The 12,647-nt window shown below is 38.8% G+C and overlaps 1 protein-coding gene and 1 long non-coding RNA gene across 3 annotated transcripts in view; one reads left to right on the top strand and one right to left on the bottom strand.

Annotated features, from left to right (window-relative positions):
- smoc2 (SPARC related modular calcium binding 2) overlaps positions 1-12,647 on the top strand; it is a 34,603-nt gene that overhangs the window by 1,489 nt on the left and 20,467 nt on the right. For both annotated transcript variants that reach the window (XM_051917995.1, XM_051917996.1), the window contains exons 2-4: positions 8,495-8,657; positions 11,269-11,375; positions 12,090-12,189. In XM_051917995.1, coding sequence (XP_051773955.1) covers positions 8,495-8,657; positions 11,269-11,375; positions 12,090-12,189 — 370 coding nt within the window. The remainder of the gene's footprint in view (positions 1-8,494; positions 8,658-11,268; positions 11,376-12,089; positions 12,190-12,647) is intronic.
- Positions 4,706-11,367, bottom strand: LOC127525445 (uncharacterized). The gene is made up of 5 exons (XR_007933344.1): positions 11,252-11,367; positions 11,148-11,173; positions 8,869-10,915; positions 7,647-7,738; positions 4,706-5,690 (listed from the first exon to the last, which is right to left on the bottom strand). It is a non-coding gene; the product is annotated as an uncharacterized LOC127525445 (long non-coding RNA).

Raw genomic sequence — 12,647 nt, forward strand, 5'->3', positions numbered from 1 at the left:
CAAACTGGTCCTCACAAAGATAGTTGAACAAGTACACACAAACACACACATAGTGAGTGCTACAGGTGCACACCCACCTCATGCTTTCCCTTACACCGTATGTGACAGGCGCTTGGTTTTGCCCGCTAAGTGCTGGGAACAGGCGATTTTCTCCCCTCCCTGCGGCCGCTGGCCTCTACATGGACGCCTGCCTGTGTACACAAGGTTAGGGCTGCTGATTGCGGGAAGCCGCTCCCCATTAACCGAGTGAGAGAGTGAGTGTAGCTTGTCCCGGTGGGATATGACCACTAGAGAGAGAGAGATGCACAGGCACATTGGTCCATCCAGAGTCTGGACACAGAGCAGCTTTGATGGACCTCGAAGCCCAAGCATTTATATGTCCAACCAACCCGGCCCTGCCGAATGCCAGAGAGGCTTTGCACTTTCAATAGTGAGACAGGAAACGGCCCACTTTCTAATCCATAAATGTTGGTAAATGGTCAATATTTGTGTACCTGTCAGGAATTGCAACAAATGTAGTATATAATCAAATGTGCTTTACAGCTGTTTGAGACGGTGATATTTCCATTTGAGGTCACATATTTTGCACTGATAATATGCAAAGAATATATGCAATATTTAATGCTATACTACTGGATTTTTGCTGAATGCATGTAAAAATCACATCAACAGAGCAAAAAAAAAAAAAAAAAAGAGGAAAAAAGTGCTATATATGGAACAATGTTATTTTAGTGTAACAGTTTTGATTTTCATTTTGAATTAGTTTTTATTTTTATACTTAACATTTTCATTTTCATTTCAGTTAAAGGTATAGTAATTTGATTGTTTTCTTTAAATATGACTGTATAGTTTTTATTAATTTTTATTTCATGTTCTTTTAGATATTTTAGTACATTAAGTTAAACTGAATGAAAATGAGAAATATTGCCTTGGCAACTAACTGAAATAATAATAAAAAAATGTTTTTTAATATTTATTTAAGTTATAATGTTTATTTAATTTTAAGTGGTTTTAGTTAACTAAAATAACCCTAATATGGAATCCCAGGAGTGTTATTTCCTCACTGTGTTGAAACTGCTCAGCGCTCTGCTGTGATTTCACGCAGTCCGGTCCCTTCTGGGCCATGAGCTGCTGAGTTTTCACCTGGCATAGTGTTCCTGGTGCTGATGGAGGCTGTTAGCACCACGGCCAGAGATACAGTTGCTGTCAATGTTTCTCTGCTGGCATCTGCTTTTGCTCGGCCTTCTGGGATGGCAGCTATGTGGCACAGGCATGAATCAGAGCCTGTGATGACGAGGTCTCCTGGGCACCTGCTGCAGTTCGTGCCGGAAAAGGAAGATATGCTGTTATTTGAGAGAGAGTAAACAGGGGAATTCATTTCACGCAAGCTTCTAGGTACAGACCTCTCGCTCCAGAGCAGCAGGACTCTGTTTAAATAAACTAGCCATCCTGAGGTGTCAGATTCACCTGTACTAGTCCGTCGTTAGACACGGTTCAGTCAGTTGCTAGAGTTACCATCTTAATCCCAGCAGAAAATCTGCATCCTGAAGCAAAACAAAATGGGTTAGAAGACAATATTTTGAAGAAATTTCAGTAATTTTTTTTTCATTGTCTATTGTCAAAGCAGGCCTCAAAGTGAAGGCGCTTTCAAACCAAGCAGATTTCTGTTGGTCAGCAAATTCGCTTGACCAATCCAAAGCGAAATCAGCATTAGGAAATATTACATCCTCGACATTCCCGATCGCGTGGATTCCTATTGAAATGACAGAATTTTACCTGAGAAAAATTTGCGAACGACAATAAATGTGACCACACCTTAAATCAATCCATGAAGTGGATTATGGGAAGGAATGCACAGTTGTCAGGCTCAGAGGGCTGTGATTTACGAAGAAAAGCTCTGGTCGACACCCCTTCGTTCATTATTTACAGGTCGAGTAGGGATGCCTCTACATCTAAACGTTAACAAATGTCTGTGGGTAGTTAACCTGGAGGTCAGAGGTCATCCCATCTCACTCCTCTTACTCAGCTTGGCAGAGTGGAATGTGGGAGGCAGATCAGTGCAGAGCAAACCCTCATCTACTTTCTCACACACACACACACACACACACACACACACACACACACACACACACACACACACACACACACACACACACACGCGCGTTTGCTATAAGCAGACTGATCTCAGAGCTGTGAGCTGCAGCATCAGGATGTCTTGGCTTCCAATGGCACATTTCAACAGGGTTTGTAATGAAGGTTGCTAAAAGCGGCTGTAATTGAAGGAGACAGCAGTTATTAAACATATTTTGACCCAACAGCATTATAGAAAATAATACACACATAATACTCATTTCATATGCAAAGAAGCTTTTTAAATAGTCTTAAAAGGACAGCAGTAAAAGCATAAGTTTAGCTGTATGGGTCAGAGAGACAGGGTGGAAAATGGTCATAAAAACGTTTTGGTGAAAATGAAACTTTAATAAGATTAAAAAAAAACATTACTAACATAGAATCCCCTTTAGTGAACCAGAGTTTAATAAACACATTCTCACCCCGTTTGCGCCAGTAAAACTGTTCTGCATGAGTATCAGATGCACATTTGCATAGGAGACGACTCATAACTCAGCTGTGCCAAATACCTTTGAAAATCATTAGGAACAGTTCTGTTTTCTGCACCAGTTCCACATATAGCAGCACATTTTCCACATTTGCTTTCCTGAGTATGACAAGTTTTTTCATGAGGTGAATTTTGAGCTACTTAAAGCAAAACTGCACATTAAAACGGACAATTCACTCATAAGTGAAAATTCTGTCATCATTTAATCATCCTCATATCATTTCAAACCTGTATGACTTTCTTTCTTCTGTGGAACATAAAAGAAGATATTTTGAGAAATGTCTTTTTTGTACATACAATAGAAGTCAATGGTATCCAAAACTGAAAAATATCTTATTTTATGTTTCGAAGGAAAAAAAAAAAAAAAAAAAAAAAAAAGGTCATACAGGTTTAGAACATGAGGGTGAGTAAATGATGGCAGAATTTTTTTCATTTTTTGGGGGGTGAACTGTCCCTTTAACAGACAGAAAAAGCCAGTAAAAGCTAATGTTTTCATGGTTTCAGACAGAATAAAAGACGAGCATTTTGTTTGTCATTCCTCTGTGATTTTCCATTTTTAAACCGCTTGAACGGTCTTTCCTTCCACACCTCCCTGCTGAAATCCATGTATATCAGTCACTTCATAACAGGGGCTGTTCAAATGGTGGCCGTTATTCATACGCAAAACTATGCACCTGCACGAGAAGAAAAAACATCTTTTTTCCCTCTCATCCTTCACATGACTAGCAGCAGGCTTTCCCTTTTCTTGCCGATTTTTCACAGCAATTAAAGGCTTTTCTCTTTGATTGAGTTAATAGCCTGGATCTAGGCTGTCACTTTCTTCCATTTCCACTATGCTGGAGACTAACGATGCCTAGCCAATCCCAGGAAGCCCCCGTCGGGACCCTTTCACACGTCTGCGGCCTCTCTCTCGCTCTCTGCCGGGCCCCCATTGACCCTTTGCGGCCAAGGTGTGAGGGGCCTCTCTGGGTCTGTGGTCGGGAGGCCCCCCCTATCCTTTCTGGGGCCCCTCGGCCCCCATGTGGCCCTCTGTGGGGCACAATGCACTCTCTGCTGGAGGTTGGCCCCTGGATCACTGCTTTCAATCCCACAATGCCTCACTGCCAAAAGGGCGTAATAGGATTTGAGGTTTGTGAGCTGGTGGGTCTTCTGAAAAATATGTCATTTTTCTCTCTCCTCATTTCTTTCGGTTCCTCCAGCTTAGCTTTTCATCTATATTGGTTTTTTCTTTGAGAGGGAATGATAAAAACGGAAGAAAAAGGAAAAACAAAGGGGCGGGGCTGCTGTGGAGGACTAGAAAAGCGATTCGGGAAAAACAGACAGTGGTTTGCTTTGTTTGCCCTTCTCTGCAGTAAGTTAGAAAAGACATATGTCATGAAAGAGACATGTTAACATGATGGTGCTCATACATCAGTGCCACATACACACAAACACTGACAAAGTGGTCTGGTAATGGCTTTTCAATCTGGCTATATAAAGACTTCATAAAGGTCTTTCTGCCATTAATCAGTCTTCTCACAGGAATATTATATACATCACTGTCTTAACTCCTAATAATTAGCTCCAATTAGAACCAAAAAGTCCTTGTACAACCTGAAACCTTTTTAAGTTTCACAAAGGATTAGTTCTAGCCAAGTTCTTCAGAAATAATAGTTCTCGAAAGTACTCAGAAACCAATAAACTGACCTGAATAACTTTTTTATTCTTCAAAGAGCCATATAGCAAACTTAAAGGGATAGTTCACCCAAAAATGAAAATTCTGTCATCATTTACTCACCCTCAAGTTGTTCCAAACCTGTATGAATTTCTTTCTTCTGCTGAACACAAAAGAAGATATTCTGAACCAAACAGTTGATTGACCCCATTGACTTCCATAGTATTTTTTTTCCCCATAATATGGGAGTCAGTGGGGTCCATCAACTGTTTGTTTTCCGACATTCTACAAAATATCTTCTTTTGTGTTCAGCAGAAGAAAGAGATTCACACAGGTTTGGAACAACTTGAGAGTGAGTAAATGATGACAGAATTTTCATTTTCAGGTGAACTATCCCTTTAAGTTTGTTATATGGCTCTTTAAAGAATAAAAAGTTCTTTGGGTCAGTTTATTGGTTTCTATGTACTTTGCTGAACCACTGAGGAACATTTATCTCACTCATTAGTGATACTTGCTAAAGCAAACATTTCTATTATTCATACTTAGGATTAGTGATTTGAACAAATTGCTTACATTATTAAACTTCAGAGCATAACTTGCCATGCACGTTTCAGCAAAATACTTCATGCAAAACATGCAAAATATAAACTGTGCAATGCTTTTTCTAGGAGATTGGAATTATGATTTTCAAAATAGAGAAATGATAAAATTATCTTTTGGCTTTGGCCTGTGTGCAATACCTAGCAACAGCATAGCAACACACAACAAATATACTGTTTGAAAACATGAATACATAATATATTACTAAATACTGTATAATTAACAGTATTTAGTGTCTGTAGTGTTTGTTCTGAAACAGTCCTGAATGTGATCCTGTCAATGTTCTCATGGTGCAGAAAGCATCTGAGGTCTGTTTGGACTGGTTCTGGTGGTCCTCTGGTGTCTCTGTGACCAGCTGTTGATGCTGTATACAGACAGCAGTCGTGGGTGGTTTCAGATTCCCCCAGTGATATTCAATGGACGTGTCTCGGTTTGGCTGCGGCTGAATTGATTGGTGATTATTTGGCCGTGTCTGGTTTTGTGGGGTCTCGTTTGGGTCGATTTCAACTGTTAAAGTGTTGAATCGCTAAATGTGTCTTGGCTGTAATGAGATCTCTGTGGTGGCCGTGTTGGTTTTGTCCATGTCTCAGACACCGGCTGTGACCGAATTGAACCGCGTTGGCTGCAATCGCTTGGCCTGGGTGTGAGGATTGTGAACTCTGTCTTGGCGGCGATCGCGAGATGACCATCGTGGCCGATTGTGGTTGGCTCGGCGGCGCTCCGGGCAGAATCTGTTTCCTGACATCTCTGTCGGGCCTCCTGTGAGCTCACTGACAGCAGCGCTGAGAATGACGGAGCGGAAGGGGCACAGGGTCACAGCTGCAGAGACGAGAGGGAGAGGGTGAAGGGAAGATAAAGAAAGCGCATGTGTGTAAGAGAGACACAAAGAAAACGCAAGAGAGCGAACAGGGTGAGAACAGAGAGAGAAAGACTGTGTGTTTGTTGAAGATAAAGACGGAGCGAGAGAGAGGGGAAGAAAGAGATTTTGTGGTGGGACTGAGAGTTGAGGGGGGTCAGTGTTAGCCATGATCTCAGACAGCGAGAGTCTGTCAGTCACAAACCGACACACACAGACCCCAAACAACAAACTCCAGACATGAGACCCTCTTTTTCACAACTTTATGTTCATTCATTCATAAATATTCTGAATTAAGAATAAAAAGCGGCCCGTCGTGGCAGAGAAGAGGATGATGAAGAGGACTGTTGTCCTTTTGAAATGCATTTTCTGTCACACACAGAGACAGGATGTACTGCAGCCAATCAAAACAAAATTGAAATTACTTTTGGCCAAGTGCAATAATTAAATCTCAAAAGGGGTGTGATTTAATGAAATAAATATATCGCCTACATGCATGTTACAAAAATAACTGTGTGTGGACTGAGAGATTTCACTTTTTAGTCCAATTTGAAGGTCAAGTACAATGTGAAAATAAAATAAAATAGTGACACCTAACAAAATATCAAAATTAGCTGGCAAAATAAAATAAAATAAAACATGAAATTAAATATAATAAAATAAAATAAAAGCAACACCAAAAAATAACAAAAATAACTGTGTGGATTGAGAATTGAATATAATGTGATTGCAAAATTAGTTTTTTCATTCAGTTCACTTTTGAAATTTCATTCAGTTCACTTTTTCATTCAGTTCACTTTTGAAATAAAGTGAAGACTGAAGACTAGAGACTGCTCTTATATAGCTCCAGAGACTTTAAGTTATGTTTCATTTAAGCATCACCTTTGTCTCACATATTTCTCCTAGAATGCCTGAGGAAAAATTAAAATAGTCATAAATGAGTCAATTGTTAACATTGGTAAATTGATAAGAGTAGAGACCTAGACCTAGTTTTTATTGGTGTTTTTATTGGTATAAGGTATTTTGGCAAATCTGAACATATTTTCAGACACCGCTGAGAAGCTTTTCTCCTTTTGAGAAAATTTGAAAAAAGTATAACATACCCCAAAAATTATATATATATATATATATATAAAATTTTATAAATGATAATATATATCATCTATAAAATATAACTTTAAGTCATCTGATCTGCTATCCACATTTATTCTACAGCAGAAACATCTGAGACAAAGGTCATACCTTCACAAAACATCACCAAGATCTTAATTTAGTCTCCTAAGCTATGAAAGAGCAACCTCTGAGCAATAACAAAGAAGGGCATTCAGAAGAGAAGGATTTAATAACAAATAACTCATGAACAAAACAAAGCAAGTAAAAAAGGTTAGTTTGGTCTCTGTACTCTCACAATACCTCTTCCGATATGCCTGAATCAGCTTCGTTGCCTCACATTCATCTCAAACACACACAAACACACACACACACACACACACACACACACACACACACACACACACACACACACACACACACTTCCCCAGCATTCATCAACTCTAGATTTACGATCAGAGATGACAGCAGAGCTGTCTCCCATCGCCAGGGGCAAAGGGCTGATCCTCAAACCCCCTCTGAAACCATCTTCCAGGTGCAGAGTCCCTCACACACACACACACACACACACACACACAGAAAGTCATTTGTAGGATGTCAGACTGTGCTAATTTTTGAGTGGGTAATGATCTTACCCATCAGCTTTATATGAAGAATCTGTTTCCTTTCAACACTACTTTCATTTGCTGTTTTCTGGAGGCTGATTTATTGTCCACAGGTGAGTGTGCCTGTGTGTCAGTCCCTTTTCAAGTTATTTTTGTATTCGCCAGGTTAACCTATTATAACTCATCCAAACATTAAACACACACCTGTGCAGATAATGTCCCGACACAAAGCAAGTCGATTTCCTGTCCACTCTTGAATGTCGGTGAGGTGATGTTTGCAGTGTCATTGAAAGTTCCTGTAGTGCACAAAGAGCAAAATACACAGTATTCAATCAATGCGAGTGTGCGACTTGTTTGTGGTTGTACCTGCGCAGGCGTGAGAGTGACAGACAGATAAAAGCGCTGCACGAGAGGCCGTCAGCACCTCTGCCTTTCTCCCACAATCCCTCATTCACAAACAAGACGTGACATGGGATGGGAGATGTAGAGGGGTTTGTGAATGCCATTTGTCTCTGTGTTTTGTTTGCACTTGTGTGTGTGTATTGATCACTAAATGAATGTGATGGAACAATGGAACTGAGTGTCATGAGCTCAAAAGATGCCAAGCCCTTCACCTGCGACTATCCTGAGCCCACCAAAAACATCACAACAGTATAACAAAATACTTGAAATTTATTTGTTTGCACAAAAAATATTTGTGCTGCTTTCTAAGATACTTAAAAGATGTATCCTTCATGGAGATTACAAAAAATTAATAATCTGATAATAAATATATTTATAATTTTATTATTATTAATATATTTAAATATAATTAAATGTTATATTAAAATTATATTATAAAATTCTTTTTTTAAATATATAATAAATATCATTTTAAATAAAATCTAAATAGAATATCAGTTTGAATATTAAACTGAAATATATTTTTAAATGTAAATAGGTTATTTAAATGACATTTATTATTTTACGCAATGTATTTTTATGCTTATTATGAAAGAATCACATTGTTAGCTTAGTAACATGCTAAAATCTCTCTCTGTCTATCTTTACAGTTTCTGCGTGTGGAGCAGGATAAAGAATGCAATACAGATTGTTCCGGAGCTCCTCGCAAGCCGCTGTGTGCATCAGACGGACGGACCTTCAGTTCCCGCTGCGAGTTTCTCCGCGCGAAGTGCCGTGACCCTCAGCTGGAGGTTATCCGAGGGCCATGCAAAGGTCAGAGTTCACCAATCATGCGTGAGCTGCTGCTGGTTGGCCTGATGCCCTTTGTGGGTCAGGGTCGAGGCGAGCAGGGTTAAATCCATCCAGGGATAAATCATTCTTTGAGTGGGATTTTACAGAGTACAACACATAATCCTCTATGATGTTTCGAATTGTACTCTTAAGAGGCATTCACACTAACAGCGATTTAAAACAACAAAGCTACCTGAAGTCAGGTGACACGATTAATGCAGACCGTTGGTATAGCTCAGCTTTACTCCTTATTTTCCGTATCAGAGCATCCTAAATTAAAAAAAAAGTTTGTTAAAAAACCCCATCAAATATAAAATAATAATAATATAAAATTGAAATAAAAATGTATTAACTTACATTTTATGCCTCTGGAACAACTTTTCTTTTCTGATGATGTAACCAAGGCCACATCAGCAAGGAAAAAAATCATGTGAACCAATAATATCATAGCATAATATTCACTATCCAATCAAAACCTGATGGACCAAAGCAAGCTCCACAATGTATTACTACTTGTTGATTGCAAATGCCATTTTATGTTGTCTATAAATTCACTATAATTGGACTGGGAATTAAATACGAAAAATCTAGCAGTATATAAAAATATACAAAGACCGGTGCATTTTCACTAAATACTAAATAAAAAAAATAAAAAAAAGTAATTAGCTTGTGTGCTTTTTGAAAATCTGTGCTAAGATCTTGATGGAGATCTTGTCCATGTAAAAATAAATGTACAGTGGTGCATTCATATCTGTGAGAGATCAGTGGTCATTTGTATGAGAGGAGGGGCAGTACCCATAGAGGTCAAAGGTCAAACGGCTTACAGACACTCTCATTGTATCGGGCTCGGCCGGAAGACTCTCGTGCCCTGCATCTTTTCTTTCTCTTCTGCTCAGAGCTGTCTTTCTTTCTGTCTCCCGTTCACTCTATTTCCCTACTAGTAAGCACAATGTGTCATTCTTGCATTGGGATTAAAAAGGGTGTGAGAAAAAGAGAGAGAGGAAAAGTGGTATGAAAAGAGGGTGAATTATGTTCCACTAAAAGGAGAGAAAGAAAACCAAAAAGGAATGATTAGATTGGAACGGGAAGTATATAAATGTTAAATGCATAAATAATAATTGTTTCTAAGCATAAAATACAGCTTTTGAAACTTTTCTTTTGCTCTGACCTATTTTTAAATTTTTCCACTCTGGAAACACTCAGCGATCAGCGTCCTTACTCTTTTATTTAACATATTTATTGAACACATTTTCCAGCATCCATCCATTGCGATAAGCAAATGCCATGAGACTCTAATAAACAATAAAATACATAATCCACTCAAGTATTGTGTAAAATAGCCAAGTTTAAATAGACTGAACTATATTTTTGTGATATTTTTCAGTACTGAATGATAAGGTATAGGCTGGCATTTATCTCACCTCGTATACTCATTTTTGCCTGCAATGCATTTTGGGATTGTCTTATTCACTTTTTTCATTGCTTTTCTTTTCATCCTCTCATGCCATCCCAGACAGAAAGTTTTGTAATGATTGGCCCAGTGAAGAGAGTGAGTTTACAGTATGTCTCCATTAAAATGAAATTTCGAGACTGATGAGCTCTGGAGGGTTTTCTGCCCAGCTGCATCGACGACATCCACAAATTCACAAATACATTACAACCTGCTGGACACCATCACCTCACACAGACTCAACACAAAGATATCTGTGATTGTTTTACCACTGGACTGGCATAGCGATACTGATGACTCCAGTAGGACTTTTGGTCCAAATCCCAACCACACACATGGATCCACCACTTCCGAAACATCTTGAATTATTCTGTGTCTAAGAAGTCACATGTCACTGCAAAAGAAACCAAGTCTTATTTCCTGCTTCATTTTCTTTCACAATTACCATTCTTTCCTTTCCTCTGAAAAAATAAAAGAAAAAACACCAGTGCCACATCAGTCAGAGAGAGAGAACGCCAGAGGACTTGCCTGTCGGTTTGAATTTAATGCACTCGCTCTCTGTGGACTTTCTGTTTTCTATATTACACTGACACGATGAGCAGAATATTGACTGTGTGTTTAAAGTAAATGATGAGAAATAAAGGTTGAGGTTATATATAGAAAAGAAAATGGACAGAGTTTGTGAACAAATGAATCATAAAGTTTATAGTACTTCTCAAGATCTCCAAAGCAGTGGAGTCATGCATCTTTAAAAGGGGCTTCATTGGCAGGCCTGATAGATGATGAGTGTCTGAAAGTGGATAGATAATGGAAGAATTTTCAGTTTACAACAAATTACCTATAAATGGCCTAACTAAATTCAGACATGTGAATGCATTATTTCTGCCACCAAGTTTTAAAAACTTTAAAACTTTTGTTTTTATTTTGCATCTTAATTTTTAGGTATGCAAATAATTTATTTTGGAAGTTGCATTTAAAAATGTTTTAATGGTCATGACGCTTTTGCTTGTTTCATATCTCACCTAATCCTGTACCTGCATAGCACCACCTATGTGTGGGGAGGACAGTAACTGTTAATTATAATAACATGGATGGCTATAAAATTCATCTAACTTGCTGGATTTACCTGTGTTGTGTCTCCAGATACGTCCAGGTGTGTGGCAGAGAAGAAATACACTGAGCAGCAAGCTAAGAAACTCTTCCCACAGGTGTTCGTACCTGTCTGCAACCCTGACGGAACCTACAGTGAGGTGAGAGATAGATGGATGGATGGATGGATGGATGGATGGGACAGACAGACAACTAGAGGGATAGAAAGACAGATAAATGGACAAACAGATAGATAGATAGATAGATAGATAGATAGATAGACGGGTATAGGGATAGATAGATAGACAGACAGAAAGACAGACGGACAGATAGATAGACAGACAGACAGACAGACAGACAGACAGATAAATGGACCGACGGACATACAGACAGACAGACAGACAGATAGATAGATAGATAGATAGATAGATAGATAGATAGATAGATAGATAGACGGGTATAGGGATAGATAGACAGACAGACAGATAGATGGACAGACAGACAGACAGACAGATAGATGGACAGACAGAAAGACAGACAGACAGACAGACAGACAGATAGATAGATAGATAGATAGATAGATAGATAGATAAATGGACAGACAGAAGGACAGACAGACAGACAGACAGATAGATAGATAGATAGATAGATAGATAGATAGATAGATAGATAGATAGATAAATGGACAGACAGACAGACAGACAGACAGATAGATAGATAGATAGATAGATAGATAGATAGATAGATAGATAGATAGATAGATGTAAAATGTAGGATTTTCTTTTTAAACGTTTAAGGATTTCTGTCAAATGTCTTAATTTTTCTGCCTCTCTCTCTGTCTTTTTTTCTATGTTTCTGCTGTATTTGAATAACAGGTTCAGTGCCACAGCTACACTGGTTATTGCTGGTGTGTAACACCCAGTGGCAGACCCATCAGCGGCTCAGCAGTAGCCAATAAGAAACCCCAATGCCAAGGTACCATACTTCTACCTCTGCTGTTTTTTCCCTTTATTCCAATGCGTTCTTCAATCACATTTTCTTTCTTTGTTTGCAAAAGAGATTTTCACCACATAAATAATATTTCAAACTGATTCCAAACTGTAATCCCAACGTTGATGACACGATCTTGATGTTTTGGCACAGGAAAGTTATGGAATATAAATCAAGAGAGTAAGGCATCCAGAGCTCCTTGCACAAGCTGGAAACGTGGTGTCTAAGCCAGTGATAGCACTGAGCAATGCCAGAACAGAGCTAATCCTAATCTACAGAAACATTCCAGCATAACAATACAGCATAACCAAAGCCACATGCAGTAAACTATCATAGAACCATTGAACGCACAAAACTGAAACTCTATCACTGCAGGCCATGGGTTCCTGGATCATAACATTGTTGGCTTGGCTTTGTACAACAACCACAACTTCACTAGAAAA

Source organism: Ctenopharyngodon idella, chromosome 13 (genome assembly GCF_019924925.1).
Source record: "Ctenopharyngodon idella isolate HZGC_01 chromosome 13, HZGC01, whole genome shotgun sequence".
NCBI classification, from domain to species: domain Eukaryota; kingdom Metazoa; phylum Chordata; class Actinopteri; order Cypriniformes; family Xenocyprididae; genus Ctenopharyngodon; species Ctenopharyngodon idella.